The 23,372-nt window shown below is 35.3% G+C and overlaps 1 protein-coding gene across 4 annotated transcripts in view; it reads right to left on the bottom strand.

The window, feature by feature from the left end:
* TASOR2 (transcription activation suppressor family member 2) overlaps positions 1-23,372 on the bottom strand; it is a 73,657-nt gene that overhangs the window by 18,864 nt on the left and 31,421 nt on the right. Inside the window, exons 5-15 of one of the 4 annotated variants that reach the window (XM_036263414.1) lie at positions 22,869-22,960; positions 20,767-20,904; positions 20,515-20,639; positions 20,405-20,424; positions 20,208-20,307; positions 18,126-18,226; positions 17,244-17,347; positions 13,966-14,038; positions 13,806-13,868; positions 7,684-8,394; positions 3,051-3,293 (exon numbers count right to left, since the gene is read on the bottom strand). In XM_036263414.1, coding sequence (XP_036119307.1) covers positions 3,051-3,293; positions 7,684-8,394; positions 13,806-13,868; positions 13,966-14,038; positions 17,244-17,347; positions 18,126-18,226; positions 20,208-20,307; positions 20,405-20,424; positions 20,515-20,540 — 1,441 coding nt within the window. In that variant the 5' untranslated portion in view covers positions 20,541-20,639; positions 20,767-20,904; positions 22,869-22,960. The remainder of the gene's footprint in view (positions 1-3,050; positions 3,294-7,683; positions 8,395-13,805; positions 13,869-13,965; positions 14,039-17,243; positions 17,348-18,125; positions 18,227-20,207; positions 20,308-20,404; positions 20,425-20,514; positions 20,640-20,766; positions 20,905-22,868; positions 22,961-23,372) is intronic. The other 3 variants (XM_036263404.1, XM_036263409.1, XM_036263419.1) reach the window with 3 other exon arrangements.

The following is a 23,372-nucleotide window of genomic DNA, read 5'->3' as shown; positions in this document are numbered from 1 at the left end:
CCATATAATTACTTCTTTGCCATATTATTATGGCTTAAGGAAAATCAGTGATTAAGTCAATATAGTAAAGAAAAAGCTTGATATGCTGCATAAACAGTACATTAAAATTTTACTATCAGATTGAGGTCTCTCCCAACTCTCAGACTTATTATAATTACCAGAGGAACAAGTCCTAGGGAATGTACGTACATATTAACAAAAAATCACCCTTCAAAAATGCATGTACCGAACTACACACAAGTCATCCTGCTCAGCTAAAAGGAATATACCAAGAGCAGAAAACAAGAGTCCTGCCCTCAAAGAGCTTACAATCTAGTGCAAACATAAGAATTTCTAAATTTGAACTGTATGTTATAGTATGTCACATACTTTCTCAGAAATCATTTCCCTTAACAAGTGATTAGAGAAATCACCTAAGTTCAAAATATGACTTTAACCATATTGATATTTAACTATAATATACAATGATATGAATAAAAAATTTTTAAGTCACAAATATTCAGAATAGCTAATTGATATCATCACCTTTTGAAACTTTAATTTCTGCACTGAAACATTTTCTTACTACTCTACCTGCAAAACAGCATATTTCCTTGTCTACTGATAAGTTTCCTTCTCTGCAGATAATCAAATCTACCTATCCATTTGTCTTTAATCAGAAAACTGACATTCTTAAGTGGTTTACTTGCCTTCTCAGGACATAAATTGGGCCTTCTTAAATGCGGTTATTATGAAGGACACAGTTCATAATACTAGGCAACAATTCCCTGTAGAAAGTTGATAGACATAAAAGCTAACTGTGCCTCCTTTATAATTAATAGTAGCAGGTCTAGAATGAATTATTATTAATCTCCCTGCAAAGGCCAATGACTGATACATTTAAAAAGAAGAAAACTCTGGCCTATGAGTTCATCAAATAGAATAAGAAAAGTGTGTGTATATGTTGGGGAGGGTAAAATTAATCAACCTACTGTTCAGTTTTCAAGTGCCTCAAAGCCTAGAATCATCTCAGCCCCATGGGTGTATTGGAAACATGAAATTAATTTTATGATCTAATGTGTTTATTGACACTAATTTAATTCAGTCTTTGTTAATAGTATGGCTCTTACACAGAATTATCACCCATGAATAAGGTTAATATAAAGAATACTGCATTGAAATAAAGAAAAAGGGTTTGGGTTATTAATAAATATGCATAGTCTCAGGTAAATAATTTATTTACTGACTTGTTGGAGGGTCTCAATCAATTTAAAATGCAATACTGATAATCTATTTTAAGAACTACAGGTAAGAGAATGCCAAATGAATTATATATAAAAAAATAAAGATTCCATAAGTAAAAACTATATTGAAAACTTTGGAAAGAACAGAAAACCACTAGTTTCAGCAACAAAATGATGAAGCCTTCATAAACTGATATTTCAAGTATAAAAAAAAAGAAACAGATTGGTATAGATGATTAAGAAATAAAAGAAAAACTAAGAGATTATTTAAAAGGTGATAATATTAAATTTTTAACTTGGAATGTGGCTGCACAGTATATACAGACATTTGCAATACAAACCAGCCTATTTTTTAATACACATTTTGAAAATTTTTCTTTTTCTGGGTTCACTTTTCTGCCAATACTCAATTGCATACTTACTTCCCATTAACCAATTAGTCTGTAACTATCAGAGCCAATTTTACAAAGAATTCAAACGATATGGCTAAGAACATAGGTATTATGTATGTACCTATTCTCATTTATGAACTAACTGTAGAGACAGGATCAGGACGCATCAAAGGACTGGAAAACGGTATAAATTTAATTCCATAATGTTCTCAAAAACCCAAAAGGAAATGAGAGAAAAGTGAGAGATCGGAAGATCAGAGCAGGAGGAAATCTGGACTGGTAGAGGGGAAGGACACAGGAGTGAAAAGAGGTGTGATGCCTGAGGGCAGGCACTGGCAGGAAAGGGACATGTTAGGAAAGAGCAGGAGAGAAATAACGGCTTAAGGGGTAAGACCACATTGAGAGAGAAGCCTTAAGAGACAAGCAGAGTTTTTGGTATGGATGCCAAAATTGCAATAGTATGAGGTTTACAATATGAGCTTTTAAAAAATATTCAGTCATCAAACAGTATTTTTAAAAAAAACTTAGAAAAAAAATCAAGTTCACCTATAATATCCCAACAAAATCAGTTTTTTCCTCCAAAATCCCACCAAATATAAGATTTTTTTGAAAAGTTAAAAATACATTAAGGGAGAAGGGAGATTAGACAGAAAATTGATAGAAATATAAAGGTATGAAGAAATGAAGTCTTTGTTAAAAGAAATTTAAAAAACCCATACAATACAATAAGACTCAATACCGGAGATAAAGTAAAATGTATCAATTTTGCAGATTGGAAGAACTGCACTATATACAGAAAGAGGAAAGGTAAGAAGGAATATGGACTTGGAGATGAGCTGGTGTGTGTTCCGTTTCAGAGTTAAAGTCTGCAGAGAAAATGAACTTTGAAGTAAAAAGGGTATATGTCTAGTAGTTTGAAACATAGAACTAAAGCAGTCAGCTGTCTGTTCATATAACTAAGCTTCATTATTCACTTAGCAAAATTAGGAAAGTAAAACTGCTTTCCAAATAAATGTAGTATCTTTAAAAACCAAATACAGGATTCTGGATTACTATTTTGAACAATCTCTTCACAATTCCAGTTGGAAAAATGAAGTTTATAGCTTACTTTTTATAACCAAGTATGGTCCCCCAAAATAGTGCCAGATACTATTTGGTTGTGCATTTAGTCATAAAAAGGCCAGTTATGACTCTTGTAGACAGCTCACGTTTAGGCTTTATGCAAACTAGAAAGTAGGTCTGTTCTGCAATATCTGAATCCTTTGCAATTTATTTACGATAGGAAATCAAGTTACTTAGTCCTGTTACTGTCTGAATTAAAGAATATAGCAAGAATTGTTGATAGATTTTTAACAGTTCTTATTTCAACACACTATCTTGCAACCTTGATTACTCTGTATGTGTTATTTAAATTTACAGGAAGAGTATTTCTTACCAGGTTGTGGCTGTTTTCTGATTCTGTGATTCTGATTGCCTTTTACTATATTTACCCTCTGTTTTTGTGGAGATTTCTTCACAGGTGGCTTAACCCTGGGAATAGTCTTGACTGGAGATTTCTCTTGTTTCCTTGCTCTTTTAGCATTCGTTGCAACTGGAACATCTTTAGAAATAGGAGATTCTTGTTTTTTCCTATCCAATTTGGTTGTCTGTACAAACTGTGCAGTCAGTACTTCAGCACCTTATATAGAAAAGACACCATTTTTTTTAAAGGGGTAGGGGGCTCAAATATTTATCAGCATAGCTTTTCCTTTTATTTTTAAATATTTTTTAGGGCATAACTTTAGTAATGGGAAATAACCTAAAATTTTGGGTATTTAATTAAAAAATGTTTTTTTCGCCCTGGCCGGTTTGGCTCAGCGGTTGGAGCGTCGGCCTGCGGTCCAGAGAGACCCGGGTTCGGTTCCCGCTAAGGGCGTGTACCTCGGTTGCAGTTTGTCCCCGGCCCTGGTTGATTGTGCAGGTGGCAGCCACTCGATGTGTCCCTTTCACATCGATGTTTCTCTCTCTCCCTCCCACTCTACCTGAACAAAAAATGGAGAAATGTCCTCGGGTGAGGATTAAAAAAATATATATATGTATGTTTTTTTAAACAAAGCAAGAGTTTAAAGTTCTCATATAAATATAAAAATATGAACTTGCTAAGTGTTGGTCTATATTCTTATCAGGTGAAGAAGAAAAATATCAGAGTAGTAATTTTATCAAAACAAGGCATGATTTAATTTTTCTAAAAATCTCCATAATCTTTCCTAATGTGGCAGGTAAGGCTGAATATAATAGCTGATAGCACTGGGAGATGGATAATTCATTGTACACAAAAGCAACACAGCCCCTATAAGGTGATGTGGTTAAAACTATAATCACACTGCATAAAAGAGATTGTATATTCATTAAATGTCATCTTATATATTTCATTTTAGTACTCCTAAATATCTAAGTCTTAATACCATCCTCAAAACTCATTTTTTAAGACAAGACTGAAAAAGGTACACTGGACAGATTCCACCTGATTTCATTTCCTACAAATCTATTATAACTGCTTATCTCTCTTATAAAATACTCAGCTTTGCTTCACACATGGAAGGAAATAGCTAAAAATGGAGGCACAAGAGGAAAACAAAATTAGTGACTACCTGCTTATATAACACAATACAAAGTATTTCCATTTTTAAGAGTTAAAAAAATATAGTCATAAGTGCTCCCTTTGATCACTTACTAGTATATTTTATCCATTGATTTTATATCATTTCAGTTGCTTACCACCAAAAAAATTCAGCCCCAAAGGTATCATATAAAATAATCACACAGCCCGGCTGGTGTGGCTCAGTGGTTGAGCATTGACCCTGCACCAAGAGGTCGCCGGTTCGATTCCCGGTCAGGGCACATGCCCAGGTTGTGGGCCCCATCCCCAGTGGGGGGCATGCAGGAGGCGGCCAGTTGATGTTCTCTCTCATCAATGTTTCTATCTCTCTCTCCCTCTCCCTTCCTCTCTCTCAAATCAATAAAGAAAAAAAAATAATCACACATATAAATATTGGCAAACATTTTTAAATTACATTATACAAAAAACATTGTTTCTAATTGAGAACAGAAAACATGATACTAAATAGTTTAAGAAATTGGGATGATTGCTGGTGAAATGTAGAGAAGAGATCAATTCATTTCATTCTTTTTGGAGTTTAGAGAAAGGAGTGGTTTTAGAAAAGCTTTAGAATCTCTTAATGTAAATGTCCTTGGGTCTCATTATTTCCCCCACTACTAAACTATTACACATAATAAAGCAGCATATATTTTTTTAAGGAATAAGGCTTCTCATTCAGTTATACATTTTTAGCATAAAAAAGGAATATAAACACATTAAGAATATAAATCAAGCAACAAAACAGTTAAAACTAAACCAAGAGAAAGTAAATAAGGTGAGATGACCTAGGGGAAAGTTTTAAACATCTGCACAAACAGGGAGGGAAGATCTCTCACAACCCAGGGTCCTGGGAGGAAAAACTAACACATGAAATAACAAGATGGTCCTGCAGGGACTTCTGCTTATTTGTGTCACTCAATGCCATGCTTCTCAACCTGCATCCATTGATGGATTATAAAATAAATTTAATGGGTTGCACCAGAATTCTTTCTTAAATGAAACAGAATGGAATAGAAAATATCAGATTGTATTACACATAATTAGAATAAATGTCTAGAAATTTTTGTTTCAGTTATGTGTGAATTTGTGTGTACTGGACTACAAAATAAAACACATTTCTTAGAGTGAATAAAATTTAAAACATTTGACAAACAGAAAACATGTATGTTGAATTACAGGTAATTTATTTAATTAATATCTTCAAGTAAATTGGTTCACACAGAGCAGAAACTCAATATGGAATTGGCCTGGAATTTATCTGTAAGTAGTTGTACAGTCTGAGATTCACTGTTTTCTATTACCATACTTTCCAGCATGCTCCTAAATACACACACATACACCATTTTCTCAAACTGTTAACAGGCCAAAATAAATTATTTGTTTAACCATAGGGTAAAACCTTAATCATCTGGATCCTGGGGCTCTGCATATCCCTGATATTTCTTAAGCACCAAATTTCCAGACTCAAAATACTGTAGATAGGGTTGGCATACCTTTTTTGTGAAGGTTCAGACAGTATGTAGTTTCAGCTTTGAAGGTCATATGTTCTCAGTCACACTGCCAACAGCGTGTGATGTAGCCAGAGACAACTGCTTGAGAAGCCCTTTGGCTATATACCTGACCCCTTCTCTGTGGAGTCATATAGCTCACTACTTTTCAACAAGATACACTACCTATAATCTGAGTTGGCTCTAAGGCAAAATCATGTTGTTTGTTGTGCTGTGTTCACTAAAGTGCATTTAAATACAGACTAAATGGCTCTAGACTCTGATTATCATTCAATTTCCAGGGGGCAACAAAACCATTTGTGGAACTGTTTCAATATATATGTTCTCAGGCCACTGGACATTCTGTTTCAATAGATCTATGGCAGGATCCAGATGACCATTTTTAAAACTCTGACACACCGACCTGCGGTCCAGAGAGACCCAGGTTCGGTTCCCGCTAAGAGCATGTACCACGGTTGCAGTTTGTCCCCGGCCCTGGTTGGGTCGTGTGGGTGGCAGCCACTCGAAGTGTCCCTTTCACGTCGATGTTTCTCTCTCTCTCTCCCTCACACTCCACCTGAACAAAAAATGGAAAAATGTCCTCGGGTGAGGATAAAAAAAACAAACAAAAAAACCTCTGACACACATAAAGTTTTAGAAATTCTACCCCAGACTGTCTGAGTTTTGGAGATTCCAGGTATTTTTTTCTCCCTCTTTATACATATTCAGGATATTGATTATTACTTTTTGCTGGTACCTGGTATGCGCAATTAAAAATATTTTTTAATTTACTGATTTGAGAAACATTAATTTGTTGTTCCACTTACTGATACATTCACTGGTTGATTCTTATATGTGCCCTGATTAAGGATGGAACTGCAATCTTGACATAAGGGGACGATGCTGTAACAACTGAGCTACCCGGCCAGGACGAGGGTATGCCTGATTTTATTTGTTTTTGTTTTTTGGTACATGCCCCTAGCGGGAACTGAACCCAGGACTCTCTGGTCCGCAGGCCAACGCTCCAACCGCTGAGCCAAACTGGCCAGGGCTTTTTTTATTTTTTTATCCTCACCCGAGGACATTTTTCCATTTTTTGTTCAGGTAGAGTGGGAGGGAGAGAGAGGAACAGAGAGAGAGAGAGAAACATCGATGTGAAAGGAACACATCGAGTGGCTGCCACCCGCACAACCAACCAGGGCCGGGGACAAACTGCAACCGAGGTACACGCCCTTAGCGGGAACCGAACCCGGGTCTCTCAGGATTGCAGGTGGATGCTCCAACGGCTGAGCCAAACAGGCCAGGGCTTGATTTTAGAAGATCCTCTTTCTCCACAGTCATATTTGTCTGAGGATAGCTCAGAACTAGATAACTATCCTTTTAGAATAGTACATAAATAACTGACAGCTTGAGTAGTTTTAGTGAAATATAACTTCTGATAGGTGGGCTTTTGAGAAGATATTTTAGTTTTCCCTATTTATTTTATTTATTGTTTAAAAAAAATTTTTTTATCCTCAGTTGAGGACATTTTTTGCATTTATCTTCAGATAGAGCGGGAGGGAAAGAGAGGGGGAGAGAGAGAAACATTGACATGACAGCGACACATTGACTGGCTGCTACCCACACGACCCCAGCCAGGGCCGGGGACAAACTGCAACCAAGATAGGTGACCTTAGCGGAAACCAAACCCAGGACTCTCTGGTCCGCGTCCCAACGCTCTAACAGCTGAGCCAAACCGGCCAAGGCTCCCTATTTATATTCATCTGTCATCTACCTTAATGCTTCTCAAACTTAAGCAGTAGACAAATCACCTGGGTAGAAATATTGGCATTTCTAACTTCTGATACTGCATAACTGCAGTTCAGTGATCAGACAGGCACAGTATTAGAACATAACAGTTATTACTAACTCCTCATTTAATAATCCCCCAAAATCGTGCTTACCTCGTTTTCTTTTCTGAGGAAACTGTCCTTTAACTAGTTTGAGAGTAGCTGGAGGAGCTGAACCCCTGTTTGCTCCAGCAGTTCTTTTGGGAAAGGGACGGCATAAGTTCATTCTTTTACTCTGCACCATAGGTGGCATGCTAGCCTTTCTCTTTGGCTGAACTCTTAGATTTGATGCTGCATTTAATGGAACTATAGTTCTCTTCCTAGCTTTAAACATTTCTTCAGAATTCTTTTTTGTTTCAGTTTCTCTTCTTACTTCTGCCTCTGAGTCAAGAAATTCAGGATCTGGAGTGATAACTAAAGAAAATCCAGCATCACAAATTCCATCTGAAATACAAGGAGACTGAGGACGCTCTGCTAATAAATCTAACACCGTAGATACTTCCAAAATGTATCCACTAGGATCTGAAAAATAAGACTTCAACTGATTTAAAGACTGTAAAGGGCACTTTTCAGCTGGAGGAACCAAGTCAAAACCATTGGACAGTTTGCCAAAGAATGCAGTCTCTTTCATTCCATCCTGAGAAGTTGTCAACAGACCTTTCTCCATCTTGTACGATTCTTGAAAATTATGCTTTACTAATGTATTTAGACAGATTCCTTCTTCAGTAAATGATTTCTTTGCTTCTAGCAGGGCACAATTAAGGGCAGGTAAAATAGGTATCACCTTAAATAACATGTCATCTTCAACTTTCAAGTCTTTCAGCCCTAAAATATATGTACATACATTAAAAATATAAAATTTTTGTCATAAACATACAGAAAAAAATACTTTAGATTACAAAATTTTTGGATGGTTAAATATAACACAGTGTAGTGTTTAAACAGAAATCTAAATGGAAAATAAAAGCCTTATGGGTACATTTAATGAATATATGTATCTCCATACATATGTAATCACATGGGGGGGGGGGGGGAGAAAGAGAGAAAATGCAGAAAAAGAATCATTCAAATGCAATCACCAGGTTAGAATGAAGGATGACCTGCCTCCAGATCCATCTCATCTGACCAAGAGCTCGGCATGAGCTTAATATGCCATCAAAGCAATAGCAGTAGTGTTTAGAGTTGGCAGATCTGCTTTTCTATTTTTTAATTAACATTTTCTGCTTTTATTTTTATTTATTTATTTTTATCCTCACCCGAGGACATTTTTTCATTTTTGCTCAGACAGTGGGAGGGAAAGAAAGGAAGAGAGAGACAGAGAGAGAAACATTGACGTGAAAGGAACACATCGAGTGGCTGCCTCCCGCACAACCCCAACCAGGCCAGGGACGAACTGAGGTATGTGCCCTCAGTGGGAACCAAACCTGGGTCTCTCTGGACCATGGTCCGATGCTCTAACCACTGAGCCAAACTGGCCAGGGAATAAAACATTTTCTGCTTTTAAAATGTCTTATTCTATCTCTACCTTATGTAACTTCAAATTCTTTTTTTTTTTTTTTTTTAAGTATTGATTTTCAGGGAGAGAGAGAGGAGAGAAAGAAACCTCGATATGTTTTCCCACTTATTTAGGCATTCATTGGTTGATTCTAGTGCCGTTACTGGGATTGAACCCGAAACCTTGGCATATTGGGACGACACGCTAACCAACTGAGCTACCCAGCCAGGGCTGTTTAAATGATTTAAAGAAATTACGATGCTAACCAACTGAACTGAAAAAAAGTAAAACCCTTAAGTAAGCCCCAAATTTCATCACCTTGTCTATCAAGTAAGTTTTTTAAAAAATTAAGTAAACTAAACTGACTAGTTTGTATTTCACTTCCTCTTCCTAGCTAACTCTTTGGCTGAAATGCTAATTTTTTTAGCAAATTAGTAACCCAAAGGAAAAAAAGAGGAAAATAGATTAAAAAATTTAAGTTATCAATAATAATTTAATAATGTAAGAGTGATCAGTCAGACCACTGAGAAGTGGGTAATAAAATCCTAGAAAATTTAAGAGTAATCAATAATAAAAATCCACAGATAACGAAGACTTCTGATACCTACTAAACTGAAGTATGAATTACATTAAAAAAAATTGTTTTTTTCTTTATTTATTTTTACAGAGAGAGAGGAAAGGAGAAAGAGAGAAAGGTAGAAATATCGATGAGAGAGAACATCAAGTGACCGCCCCATACACATACCACACTGGGGACTGGGCCCACAACTTGGGCATGTTTCCTGACCAGGAATAGAACCCGCAACCTCTTGGTGCATGAGTTGATGCTCAATTACTAAGCCACACTGGCCAGGCACGAATTACATTCTTTATAAAGAAAAAGTAACTGTAAAATTAAGAAAACATCAAGTTTTAGTCCTAGCTAAATACATTTGCACTCGGGCAGGTATTAGGACAAGGAAGAGAAAGACAAATATAAAGAAACAAAAAATGTGGATAGACATTAAAAATTGATTCTTTGCAGTTTCACTTAAAAAGTAGTAAGTGGGCCTGGCTGGTTTTGCTCAGTGGTTAGAGCATTGGCCAGAGGACCAATGAGTCGCAGGTTTGACTCCAGTTAAGGGCACGTTGTGGCTCATCCCTGGCCCTGGTGGGGTCATGCAGTTAGCAACCAGTTGATGTGGCTCTATCATATCGATGTTTCTCTCTGTCACTCTCTCTCTCTCCCTCCCTCCCTCCCACTCCATCTCATAATAAGTAGAAAAATATCCTTGGGTGAGGAATAAAAACAAACAAAACAAAAACCTAAAGAGCCCCGTCGGTGTGGCTCAGTGGTTGAGCATCGACCCATGCACCAAGAGGTCGCCCGTTCGATTCCCAGTCAGGGCACATGCCCAGGCTGTGGGCCCAATTCCCAGTGAGGGGCATGCAGGAGGCAACCAATCGATGTTTCTTCTCATCAATGTTTCTATCTCTCTCTCCCTCTCCCTTCCTATCTCTCTAAAATCAATAAAGAAAAAAAAATATATAAAAAAAAACCAAAAAACCTAAAAAGCAGTAAATGAAGAAAAAATAAAATATAAAATGGTTCTTATGTACTACTAACAATTCACACTAAAGTAGTATTTATCCAGAAAACATCATTATTTCAGGAATTTAGAAAGGATGAACCCAGAATGATCTGTAATAGGCTAGGCTATTATAAAATCTATTAAAAAGAACTTTTTGAAGTCTGCTAAGCAAAATATCTACCTATTTAAAACAAATAACACAGCCTGTACCCTTTGAAAGACCATACATAGAAAATGTCTTAATGAACTAGAGGAGGAGGTATATACAGTATAACACAACACTCCAATGTTCATTCAAACAAATCCTGTGCTGTTCAACACCAATGGAACAGGCACTAATGTTTCTTATTTGAGTGGTAATTTACATTTAAAAATAAGAATGAAGTCAGAGCTCTGACAGAAGAAGAGAGCAGAATGGGATAGGAATTAAAAGGCAGTTTGAGAGTTAGGTGTTTGGCTTAAATCTCAGTTTCCTCATGTTTGAAATAGTCAAAATAAGAATACCTATTTTAAGGGCTGCTAAATCAGTAACTGATACCTAGCACAAATACCTGACATAGTAAATGCTTGAAAAATGCAAATAGCTATTACCATTATGTTGTTATATTGGTAATGTTTTGCTTAGTCCAAGGAAGTGATGCTCAAGAGAGTGCAGTTCTCTGCTTTGAGTAGTGAATACACTTTTAAGAAATCAATTTTTAAAATATTTTTGTATTGGTTACAGCTTTATAAATGTTACACACAATTTTATGTTTAAACACATACAGTATGATTATAAAATGAGGAAGAAAATTTCCTCATATGACAAAAAGAAATGACCATTTACTTTACTTGTTTAGCAAACATTAAAAAAAAAGTTTTATTGATTTTTTTTTAGATTGAGAGAAAGGGAGGGAGAGAGAGAGAGAGAGAGAGATAGAAAAACATTGATGTGAGAGAGAGAGACATCGATCGGCTGCCTCCTGCACAGCCCCCACTAGGGATGTAACGTCTGACAAAAAATGGTACAACGAACAAAACAGAGACAAGTGTGCATTTGTTATGGGGTGAATATGTTAATTTGTTTTAAAACCATCTTGTTTGACTGCTTTCTCATGCCAGAGAATGATCCGGCCAGTGTAGCTCAGTGGTTGAACGTTGACCCATGCACCAATAGGTCACCGGTTTGATTCCTGGTCAGGACACATGCCCAGGTTGTGGGCCCGATCCCCAGTGGGGGGCATGCAGGAGGCACGCCAATCGATGTTCTCCTTCATGGATGTTTCCATTTCTCTCTCCCTCTTCCTTCCTCTCTAAACTCAATAAAGAAAAAAAAAATGTAAATAGAAAAAAAACATGACATTTTATTAATATAAATTTTTAAATCTGGACATGTACCCTGACCCGGAATCAAACTGGGACCTCTCAGTCCATGGGACGATGCTCAATCCACTGAGCCACACCGGCTGGGCAGCAAATATTATTTTTTATGTGCTTGGCACTGCTAGGCAGTAGGGATACAGTGGAATATAAGGCAGGCATTAAGTCATATACAAATAAATATTTAAATTCAATGATGATAAGCCTAGGGTCCTCACTGAGGTCAGAGTGGTGACAGGAATCAATAAAGTGATATTTAAACTTATACCTGACAGATATGAATAAGAGACCAGACTAGGTCAGAGCTTCTGATTTTATTCATTATCTCTCACACACCAAGGGCCCTCCTAAACTTCATTTCCTAACTGCCTTCTAAAATTTTAATATCACAGATATACTGTATATTTATTTATATACTGTATGAGTAATATTTTTTGCCCTATGGGGGTAAATACAACCCAATAAAAGGGAAAGAGACAAGGAGTCCAGACAGAAAACTGCATCTGTGAAAACTTTGAGTCCTACTTACTTGGTAGACTATGATAAAAGTATCTCCTAGTGCCTGGCCAGTGTGGCTTAGTGGTTGAGCATTGACCCATGCACCAAGAGATCACCAGTTCGATTCCTGGTCAGGACACATGCCCAGGTTGTGGGCCCAATCCCCAGTGGGGGGCATGCAGGAGGTAGCCAATCGATGTTCTTTCTCATCGATACCTTCTCTCTCTCCTCCTTTCCTCTCCCTCTAAAATCAATAAAGAAAAATAATTTTTTTAAAAAAGCATTTCCTAGGTATTGCTGGTTTTTTAAGATGAATTTTTGTTTATTTTTTAAATTTACTTTTAGTTTATATGTTATATAATACTAGTTTCAGATACAAAACATGGTGATTCAACATTTATATTCCTTACAAAGCGCCCTGGCCGGTTTGGCTCAGCGGTTAGAGCGTCGGCCTGCGGTCCAGAGAGACCCGGGTTCGGTTCCCACTAAGGGCATGTACCTCGGTTGCAGTTTGTCCCCGGCCCTGGTTGGGTTGTGTGGGTGGCAACCACTCAATGTGTCCCTCTCACGTCGATGTTTCTCTCTCTCTCTCCCTCCCATTCTATCTGAACAAAAAAAAATGGAAAAAAATGTCCTCGGGTGAGGATAAAAAAAAAAAAAAAATTCCTTACAAAGCAATCACCATTAAGTCTCGTAACCATCTGTCACCATACAGTCACTACAATATTATTCTCCTGGCTATTATTGTTAAATACCAAATATTCAGTTTTACAAATGCTGAACCTGAGGAACATCTGAGACATCGTAACTGAAAAAGTCAATAGATAGGTGGATGTCTGGGTGTAAAGCTCAGAGGAAAAGCCAAACCTGCAAAGGGGACAAAGAAGAATTGACCAAAGAAATTAAAGGAAGAGTTATTTAAAAGAATAAATTAGCCCTGGACAGTTTGGCTCAGCAGTTAGAGTGTCAACCCTCAGATTGAGGGGTCTCGGGTTCAATTCTGGTCACGGGCATATACCTAGGTTGCAGGTTTGATCCCCAGCCCCGGCTGGGGTCGTGTGGGAGGCAGCCAATTGATGTGTCTCTCACATTGATGTTTCCCCCTCTCTTTCCCTCCCTCCCAGTCTCTCTAAAAAAGAAAAAAAGAAAAGAAAAAAAAACCAATGGAAAAATATCCTCTGGTGAGGATTAACAAAAAACAAACAAAAAAGAATAAACTAGTTACCAGGATTGAGAGGTTAAGGAAGATAAGTAAGATGAGGATGAAAAAATATACAACAGATTTAGTAAACTGGAAGTCACTGTGTACTTACCTGATGACTGAGATGAATGGAATAAATGTAATCCATGTAGAGCCATCTGCTCATCTCCAAAATCTATACAGAATGAGAATCAGAAAAGTTAGGCTGCTGACCTTATAAAACAAAAGTAAACATACAAAAACAAAATAGTTTTTAGAAAAGTTCTCCTTACTTGTTTCTGATATTAAGGCTGATGATGTAAATAAAATGAAAACCTCCTGATCTTCTAAGCATTTGATGAGTGCCTTCAACATAAAAAAAAAAAAAAAAAAAAAAAATGAAAGAAGATTCCATTCCTTTCCTCCTTCTACCATGCTACTATTCAGTAAATTTTGAGCTCATGAAAAGCAAATAAATAGATAGAAATGTTAATGTTAATGGGAATCAGGAGAATTCTGACCCCAGTATCAGAAACTGTTAAGTTTCTTAGCACTCAAATAATCTTGGCCCTGTTAGGGCTACATATAATAACTAGAACATCAAGGGTTAGTTTTAGGATATTGTTCAGCTACATAACAAATCCATCAGAAAAGACATTTCAGCCCTGGCCAGTTTGGCTCAGTGGTTGAGCGTTGGCCTGAGGACCAGAGAGTCCTGGGTTCAGTTCCCGCTAGGGACATGTAACACACACACACACACACACACACACACACACACACACACACGACATTTCATTTTTTCCATTGAGATACTTGATATTTCATACTGCTGCCTAAATAGTCAATTTATTAACAGTTAGCCACTACAAATTCAAGGTGAATTAGCATCTTAAGCTCATGTTTACAACTTGTCACAGAATCCCAGAACTAGAAAGACTAGGAAGATTCTGCCTAATAAAATACTTTCTATAGCATCCTAAGAGATAGAAAATTTAGTAATTAGCTCTTGTGGCAATAAAAAAATGCAGATGAGCCCGGCCAGTGTGGCTCAGTGATTGAGTGTTGACCCATGCACCAAGAGGTCGCCAGTTCGATTCCCAGTCAGGGCACATGCCCAGGTTGTGGGCTACATCCCCAGTGGGGGGCATGAAGAGGCAGCCAATCAATGTTCTCTCATCAATGTTTCTATCTCTCTCTCCCTCTCCCTTCCTCGCTCTCAAAAATCAATAAAGAAAAAAAAAAATGCAGATGAAAATAGTATTTTTTCTTTTTTCTTCTCCATTAGCCTTCAGTAGAATCTTGAGCTCAAAAAACAAAAATACCCAAAATAACAACAAAACAAACCCCCAAACAAAAAAACCCTTTAATGTGTACAGCAAATTGGAAAATTCTGTCCATGGTCAGTGGAAGTTATCTAAAAGCTATCATTCTAAATCATAAAAATGACAGTTCTTCCTTTCCATTATTCACCATTTCTAAAGCTATATACCTATAACAAAGATAAAACCCAATGCACATACAATAATTTATCAGTAAAAACAAAACAAAAAAAGACAACTAAAATTACACTGTTTCATAAAGTGATAAAGCATTCTATTTTAAAAATTGATAGGTAAGCAGCCTAAAAATATGGCATATTGATAAATTAATCAATAAACATTCAAGTATAAAAAAAGACTTCTTTTCTAATTATTGTATTAGAACTAAGTATGACACTAAGAGTTCACTTACAGGAACAATCACTATTGTGAGTTTCCATACCTTTCTATTATAGCCCCTAAGTATTTGATCGTTTACATTTTTGCTTCTCCACAGTCTTTTAAGTTCCTTGATGGCAGGGACTACTTTCTATTTTTGCTTCTGACACATAGCAAGCACTCAAGAATTACTGAATAAAATATACCAATAATTATATATGCCCATAGTTTAAATTGCAAACAGGTATAGTTCTTAATTTTCTATTGATGTAAAAAAGTAAAAGTGACAAATAATTAGCCTCTACATTGTTCTGCATTTTAGTTTTGTAAAGTAGATAAAAGTAAAATTCCCATTTACTTAAAACCATACATTTCTATCTGCCAAAAAAAAAGTGCAAAGGAAACAGAAATATGCAATTTAAATTTTTAGTTTCTCAAATTGTGCTGAAAGGGCTACATGAAGTTCTTATTTCAACCTTTGTGGGGAGAAATCATAGAATCTTTGAAATATGTACTTCTAGATATTTATACACAGAAAATATCTAGCCATACATGTCCTTAACACCTTTTTAAAAAGAGACCTTGCTCTGTACTGTTCCTGAAGTTCAGTATTCTAGCTACAAGCCCACATATAGTTTATTCAAGGGACATTTATTGCTCAACCAGGCACTACAGTGTCAAAGATGCTTAAGACATGATACCTGTCTTCAAAGAAGTTAGTAAATGTAATAATTATTCTTAATATATGAAGCAAGGAAAGAATGGAGCAGTGAGGAGAAAGGACCTTAAGTGATATGTAATTCCTATAACTAATTATTATCACTAAACAGGTGTCAACCAAAGCCAAGTTCTGCACCAAGTCTCTATTATTTTCAATACTATAAACACTCACAAGTAGTCCCTAATTCATTTTCTGAAAGTATCTTTGAACTTTATTCCTTTTAATTTCCAAATATAAAATGGACTATGGTACTTCAAAAATCAGCCTACAATCCTACAGTAGATATTAGTTATCCACTCATCACCCAATGTCGCACATTCTAGCTCCTTACTACAGAGAGACAGTTCTTTGCTGTGGAGCACCACTGTAGACTGAGTGGGACTAAACTCATACCCAATTCTGGAAGGGAGACTCTGAATGGTCTGAGCTAATTAGCATAGTCCATGTCCTTTGCAGTTACTGAATGAAAGATGTATAGATCTCTCTCCCCTCCACTCTTCTCCACCTGATCCCTCCCCCCCTCCCTCCCTCCCCCTCCCTCCCTCTCTCTTATTACCTAGAATTAAAAGGTAAGCCTATTAAATCCTTTTATTGTTTAAACCAGTTTGGGTTTCTGTTACATGCAACTTAAGTATGTTAATTGACATTACCCTAAGATAACTTACCTTCAAAGCTGCTATACATGTTCTATTTTAATTTATTGATTTCTTGCTACCTACTATGGGGACGGTCCATCATGTAGCTAAAGGGCTCAGAACTTGTTTGATCACTGTCCTACACCCACACCATCTCCTCTGGGTTGGTTAGGAATCACTCAATATAGAGTCACCATCTATTCCTACCCTCACACTGAGGAACCCTGATTAACATAACGAACAGAAGTCTTTGGATCGTTATCTATTTCTCAGTAGAGTCTTACTTTCTACACTATGAAAACAGTAGAAGCAGCAACATTTTTTTCCCTTCATAAACCTATGAATTGACACAGGTCATTTTTAAAGAACTATCTCACAAGTGGTCCTCTGATTAATGCAAAAACACTAGGGATCTAATCAATTCTTTTGTCATAAAACAAACACAACAAAAAAGAATATGAAAAACTATCAATAAATATTTAAGGAAAAAGTAATTATTTTAAATTGATGATTCTTACCAATTGCTTATTTTTAATGACTTCGGTTAGTTTATCTATTTTTTCCCCTTGTTTGTTTGATAGTTCCACATCATACATATTGAAGCACATATCTTGGCAACAGACTGGACAAAAATCAGGAAAACAGAATATTTCTTATTTTAAAATGCTATCACAGTTTTTAAATAACAAATGTATTCATTTTATATAATAAAAAGTCAAAAGAAAAACTAAGAATACAATTTTAAAAAATTATCATTCAATGTTCTTGGTTATAAAACACCTTAATAAAAAGTTACTGTATAAACTATTTGAAAACAATGCTTTCATTTATACTGACATTACCATAACAAGGTAAATAAACACTATATAAATAATATAAACATCAATGTTCCATGAATTAATCTAAATGACAGAGAAATTTCCTTCTCAAGTTTTCTGCTTTTCCCTCTTCATTTAGAAGTATATAACTAAACTTTGGGTGATGAGCACATAATGCAATATATAGACAATGCATTATAATGTAGTACACTTGAAACTTATATAATCTTAATAACCAATGTCACCCCAATAAGTTTAATAACAATAAAAAGTACACACACAAATAAAAACCACAAAAACTCTGCTCTGAAAATAAATGGTTATGAGTTTTTAACTATCTGTAAGCATATCTGTTTACTTAAATCCTTAGTATTCTATATTAAAACTAGACTTTGCAATCTTAGATGAAACTCCCTTTCATAGTTTCTAGTTGGCCTCCAAGGAACTGAATCACATAGTAACTGCAACTTTCATAAAAGATCCTTTTAAGAATCACTTAAGGGAAAACAAAAGTGTGTAAGAGGGGGAAATAACTGGAACAAAGCACAGGACATAAAGTGTACCATTACATTTGACACAGACCTTTTTGCTCCAAATAATTCTGTTTTCTAAAGGCAGCTTCTGGTAGACTTTTTTTCAAAGAGGACACTTTCATTATATACTTAAAATCTAGTTCATGTGGTCTAAAAAACAAAACAATATCATGTAATATAGTAAACAATGAAATTACCTACAGCTTCATATATAATATTTGGTTTTCTAATATAAATGCCAACAAAAATATTGTAAACACAAAAAAAATCCTTAAATTGGTAAACTCCAGGTCACATAATATGTATATTTATAAATATTATAGCTTTTCAAATACATGACCCCATAAACCATGGTCTACAAGTATGTTCACATTTTCTGAATACATGTATTTTTGGTATAACCAAAATATCTAGATGTATGGAAGAATTATGCATACCGTAATGAGAATTTGCTATGTAAGGGTTGAAAACTTTTGATAATACTGTACTGCCTACCATGCAATGTCACAGATTGAATTACATTCAGACTTTTTGCATCACTTCACTTGAATTAATTTTCCTTCTTTAAAACTCATTTTGAAATAGTTACAAACTTATAGATGCCCTCTTTTCTCCTAAATACTTCTCTCTATGTGTTCTTTAAAAAGGATATTTCCTTATACAACCACAAAACAACAAAATCAAAAAATTAACAATGGTATAATACAATTAATTAACCTACAGACTTTATTCTGCCAACTGTCTCATGAAGGTCCCTTATAACAAAAGAAAAAATTTCTGTAGTCCAGGGTCCTATCTAGGACAACACACCACATTTAGGTATATCTGTTTAATCTCCTTCAAACTGGAACAGTCTTTATCTTTAACGACTTTGATATTTTTTGATAATATAAACCATTTATTTTGAAGAATGCCTTTCAATCCTGGTATATCTGTTTACCTGACCAGAGTGGCAGTAATACCACAAAAATGTTATCCTGATGCAAAGGAATGTTAATTCCATTCCTGACAAATTGCTTTGTTTGCTAATTTAACTGCTTAGTTAAGATGGTATCTGTAGTTTTTTTTCCATTATAAAGCCTGTATTTTTGCCTTTGTAATTATTAAGTAAGCCGTGGGGAAATATTGTGAGATAACACCATTAAACTTTCACCTACTATTATAACACTCACTGATTATTGTGATGTTGCCAATGGCGATTTTCTAATTCCATCATTCTGTCTACACTTAGTTGTACTCTATAGTGAGAAAGAACTTTCCTTTCTTTCTCATCTATTTTTTCAAAGAATACTTACTTTATTCTATGGGTTATACCAGTTTTCATCTTATCTTTCCATTAAACCATGTCTACCTATTAATGGTTTTCGGTACAAACTAAGAATGGGCTAAAAATGATTTTATAAAATGCCCTTCACTGTTCTTCCTAAGAAAATATTATAATTCATTATAATATAAATACATAGCAGCTACTCTATTTAATACTATACTAGTCTAGAAAAATTGTGAATATTAGAAAATCGGATACTACAAATCTTAATAAAGACCCAATAATATACTTAAGTAGCTATAATCTGCTATGCAGGCAAAGCCAATTTGTTTTTTGTTTTTTTGGAAAAGTCTAACTTCTAGTATCAAATCATTTTCCCCTGAATGGATTAAGATACTAAAATTTATGAAGTGAGTTGTTGCTCAGCCGGTGTGGCTCAGTGGACTGAGCAGTAGTCTCATGGACTGAGAGGTCCCAGTTCAACTCCCAGTCAGAGCCCATGCCCGGGTTTTGGGCTCAATCCCCAGTAGAGGGCATGCAGGAGGCGGCTGATTGATGTTTCTCTCTCTCTCTTCCTTCCTCTTTCTAAAAAAAAAAATATCAACAAAAACATACTAAAATTTTTTAAAAAGTGAGTTGTCAAAGATTATAAAACAAATTTATTTAAGGACAAGGTCAGAATTTAGATACAAATTTAGGTCTCCTTTGTCATGGTCCTAGATCTCTATATATCTGACCAAAAACACTCTAATCTAACACCAAATACAATTACTATATTTCATATCAGTGCCAACAAGCAAAACTCAAAATGAGAATTTAAAAAATTATACAAGCAGTAATAAAGTACACAAATTCAGTACTTACAGTTGTGTTGGAACCACTGTACCGTAAGAGGACCGAAGAGTTATGTCACATAGCAGACAGCCTTGAATAATTAATTTCCCTTTCCATGGGGAGATGAGAACTTTAAAAAAATGAGGGTAAGAAAAAAATTATTTTATTTATGAATAAAACATTTACTTAAAAAATAAACTAAAAGAGCCAATTAAATAATTCCTTACCATTTTCATTGAGTTCAAATCTAGGGGGAAAAAAAGAAAAAAAAAGAAGCAATTTTATAAGAACAAAGGAAACAAATCCAGTAAAACAAAATATGTACATAATTACTTACATGCTTTTATGAGCTGGTGCTGCCATCTTTTTAGGTTCCCTGTACTGAAAAGCTACAATTACATAAGGATGAATCTGTCTAGGTCGCTCAATAATAGTGCTGCCTGAAAGTTCATACAGGTAATACTGAAAGAAAAAGAATTATCATCAGGATAGCACTACAGAATTCCATTAGACCAAATTGATCTCAACCCACCCAGTCCTGAAACTTAACATATTAGAAGCAGAAATGTATCTTAGAAATGATTTATACCTGACTCAGTTCAAAGGCGCGAAAGTGACTTGTCTTGTGAGAAACCTTGTTAGTATTTGCAGCCACATGGCAATCATAGCCAGAAGATGGGCTAATATAATTAGTTGTGTAATTCTCAGACACGAATTTGACTTTTCCCTAGAATAAAAATATTAAGACTAATCAGATGTCTTCAAATAGCAATAAGCTTACTCTAGGATTCATTTATAAGTAGCTGAATGAAGATTTGGATGTATTTCAACTAGTAGTTAACTGTGTTAAGAATCAGAACTATGGATCTTAAAAAAGGCCAACAATAGTTTTAATTATTCATGAAACCCTTAAAAATGTATTTAAAGCCTGGCTGGTGTGGCTCAGTGGTTGAGCACTGACCCATGCAACAAGAGGTTGCCGGTTCAATTCCTGGTCAGGGCACATGCCCATGTTGCGGGCCTGATCCCCAGTGGGGAGAGCATGCAGGACGCGGCCAATCAATGTTCTTTCTCATCGATGTTTCTATCTCTCTCCCTCTCCCTTCCTTTCTCTCTAAAATCAATAAAGAAAAAAAAAATTAAAACAAATAATGTATTTAAAAATCAGGTATATTTGGGCAATTTTCTGAGTCAGAAGTCCATTTCTTTTATCACAATACCAAAGGAATACACAAATCACCTCAAATTTAAGAGAACCATTTCTTTGAAATCTAAAATTTCAAAAGTGTTTCCAAACTGAGTATTAAGTTATCAATTGTAAATTACAGACCAAGATACATCTATACACCAGGACTCAGTAATTCAGCAAGAAGCAAGTATGTAGTAAAGTGCTTAGCAGACCCTGACCAGTGAACAGTCAATAGTATTTCCCATTATATACTTGTCTTCATCAAGGGTTACATATCTTCCAGAAAAAGAAGAAAAAAAGCAGTTAAGTTTTTAAATGTTTATTTCATATCATACAATGATTTTAAAAGCTGTTCTGAACATAATGACATAGAAAAAATAAAAATATAATAAATATATACCAAAATGAGGTATGAGACTGCAACTTTTATTTTTATCTTTACAATTAAGAATTAAATTAATTAAAGCATTTTTCCCCCCTGTTAAGATCCTGCCTCTTCATTTATATGACCATCAAAGGCAATTCTTTGGTCTAAGAAGCCAAAGATTATAAACAGTAAGGAGGACTGAGAGCATGTAGGCAAAAACTGAACAGCAACATCCAACAGACAGAGTGGGATAGAGGGGCAAGAAACCAATGGTAAGGCAATCTGACATAAAATAAAAATATCAAACGTTTGTTATCTGAGCTGACAGGCACACTTTCTGCAGCAAACTACAGTACTTATCACCGAGCAGAAGAGGGAGGACTAAGAGAGAAAAAACTGTGATTGTGTGCCAATGTAATGCTATTTTCCCTCCAGTTCTTGGGGACACATTTTAAAATATAAAGCATTTACACTCTACCAAAAAAAAACCTCACCAAAAACAGTACCATTAGATTTATAACCAAATAACTTAGAAAGCAAAAACAACAAAAAGACCACAGAATATGTCCTCAAAAAACCCACCAACCTCTAAAATCAGCGCTTTCCAACTACTTGAATGAAAATTCTAATTGCAAGATTCACTTATATTGGACTACTAAAGGGCATTTAAGAATGCCTGAAATCATTAGTTATAGGTGCCACATGAAGCTGTCAACAAGGTCTGGATGTTTTAGGGATAAAGAAAATAAAGATTTCTTATTGTGACAATTTAAATCAGACAACAAATGGTGTTTTCTAAATTTATCTCTTTTAACTATAACCACATTATTTTACAAGCAGCTACTTGTCTAAAAGTGGTATTGTGGGACAGGAGTGAGAGGAAGACTTAATTGAGTACTTTTTGTATTTCAAAGTTTTTTTCTTAACGTATTCATAGATCATCTATTAAATAAACAACAACAAAAAAACCTTTGTCTCTAAAGGAAAGCAGAAATACCAATTCTCTGTTTCTGATTTTGAACATCTGTCTTTGGTGAGGACTACGCTTAGCAAATATCTGCAAAGGACATTATCACAGACTGATAACCTTTATTTTTTAAAAGAAAAATTATACAGAAGCACATTTAGGCTTTACCTTAATTAGATTAAAAATTACAATATAACCAGACTTTCCATGATACCATGGTCTTGCATGAAGATAGTCTGAGTATTTGGAAATGTATACACCTATAAAAGCATAAAATATAGATTAATTTACACTTTTAAAAGATTGTTTACACATATACAATTCTGATGTAGGTCTACCTTTAATTGAACAAGACAAAAGATAGATAAAAGTGAACATTAAAAACTGTTTTGAAACTGCCTACTTAAAAAAAAAAAACTACTTGAGTTATTCTAAAGGTATAGAAACATTAGAAGATAGAATGTATGTGACTGACAACCAATTTTCTAGTAGGGTACCCAATAATTGGAAAGGGATAAAGTATCACATTTTTGGAGAATTCTAAGTTTGTTTTTTCTCCATGCAATCATCCAGTGAAAAGATCTATGGTCATCTGATTCTCAAGTTATTTTTTGCAAAAATATCTCAGTAAGTATAGTAGCCCCATCTCATCCACAGGGAATACGTTTCAAG

This window comes from Molossus molossus, unplaced genomic scaffold (assembly GCF_014108415.1).
Source record: "Molossus molossus isolate mMolMol1 unplaced genomic scaffold, mMolMol1.p scaffold_m16_p_1, whole genome shotgun sequence".
NCBI lineage: Eukaryota > Metazoa > Chordata > Mammalia > Chiroptera > Molossidae > Molossus > Molossus molossus.
The sequence above is the reverse complement of the archived record's forward strand: the minus strand, read 5'-3'. Positions and strand labels throughout refer to the sequence as shown.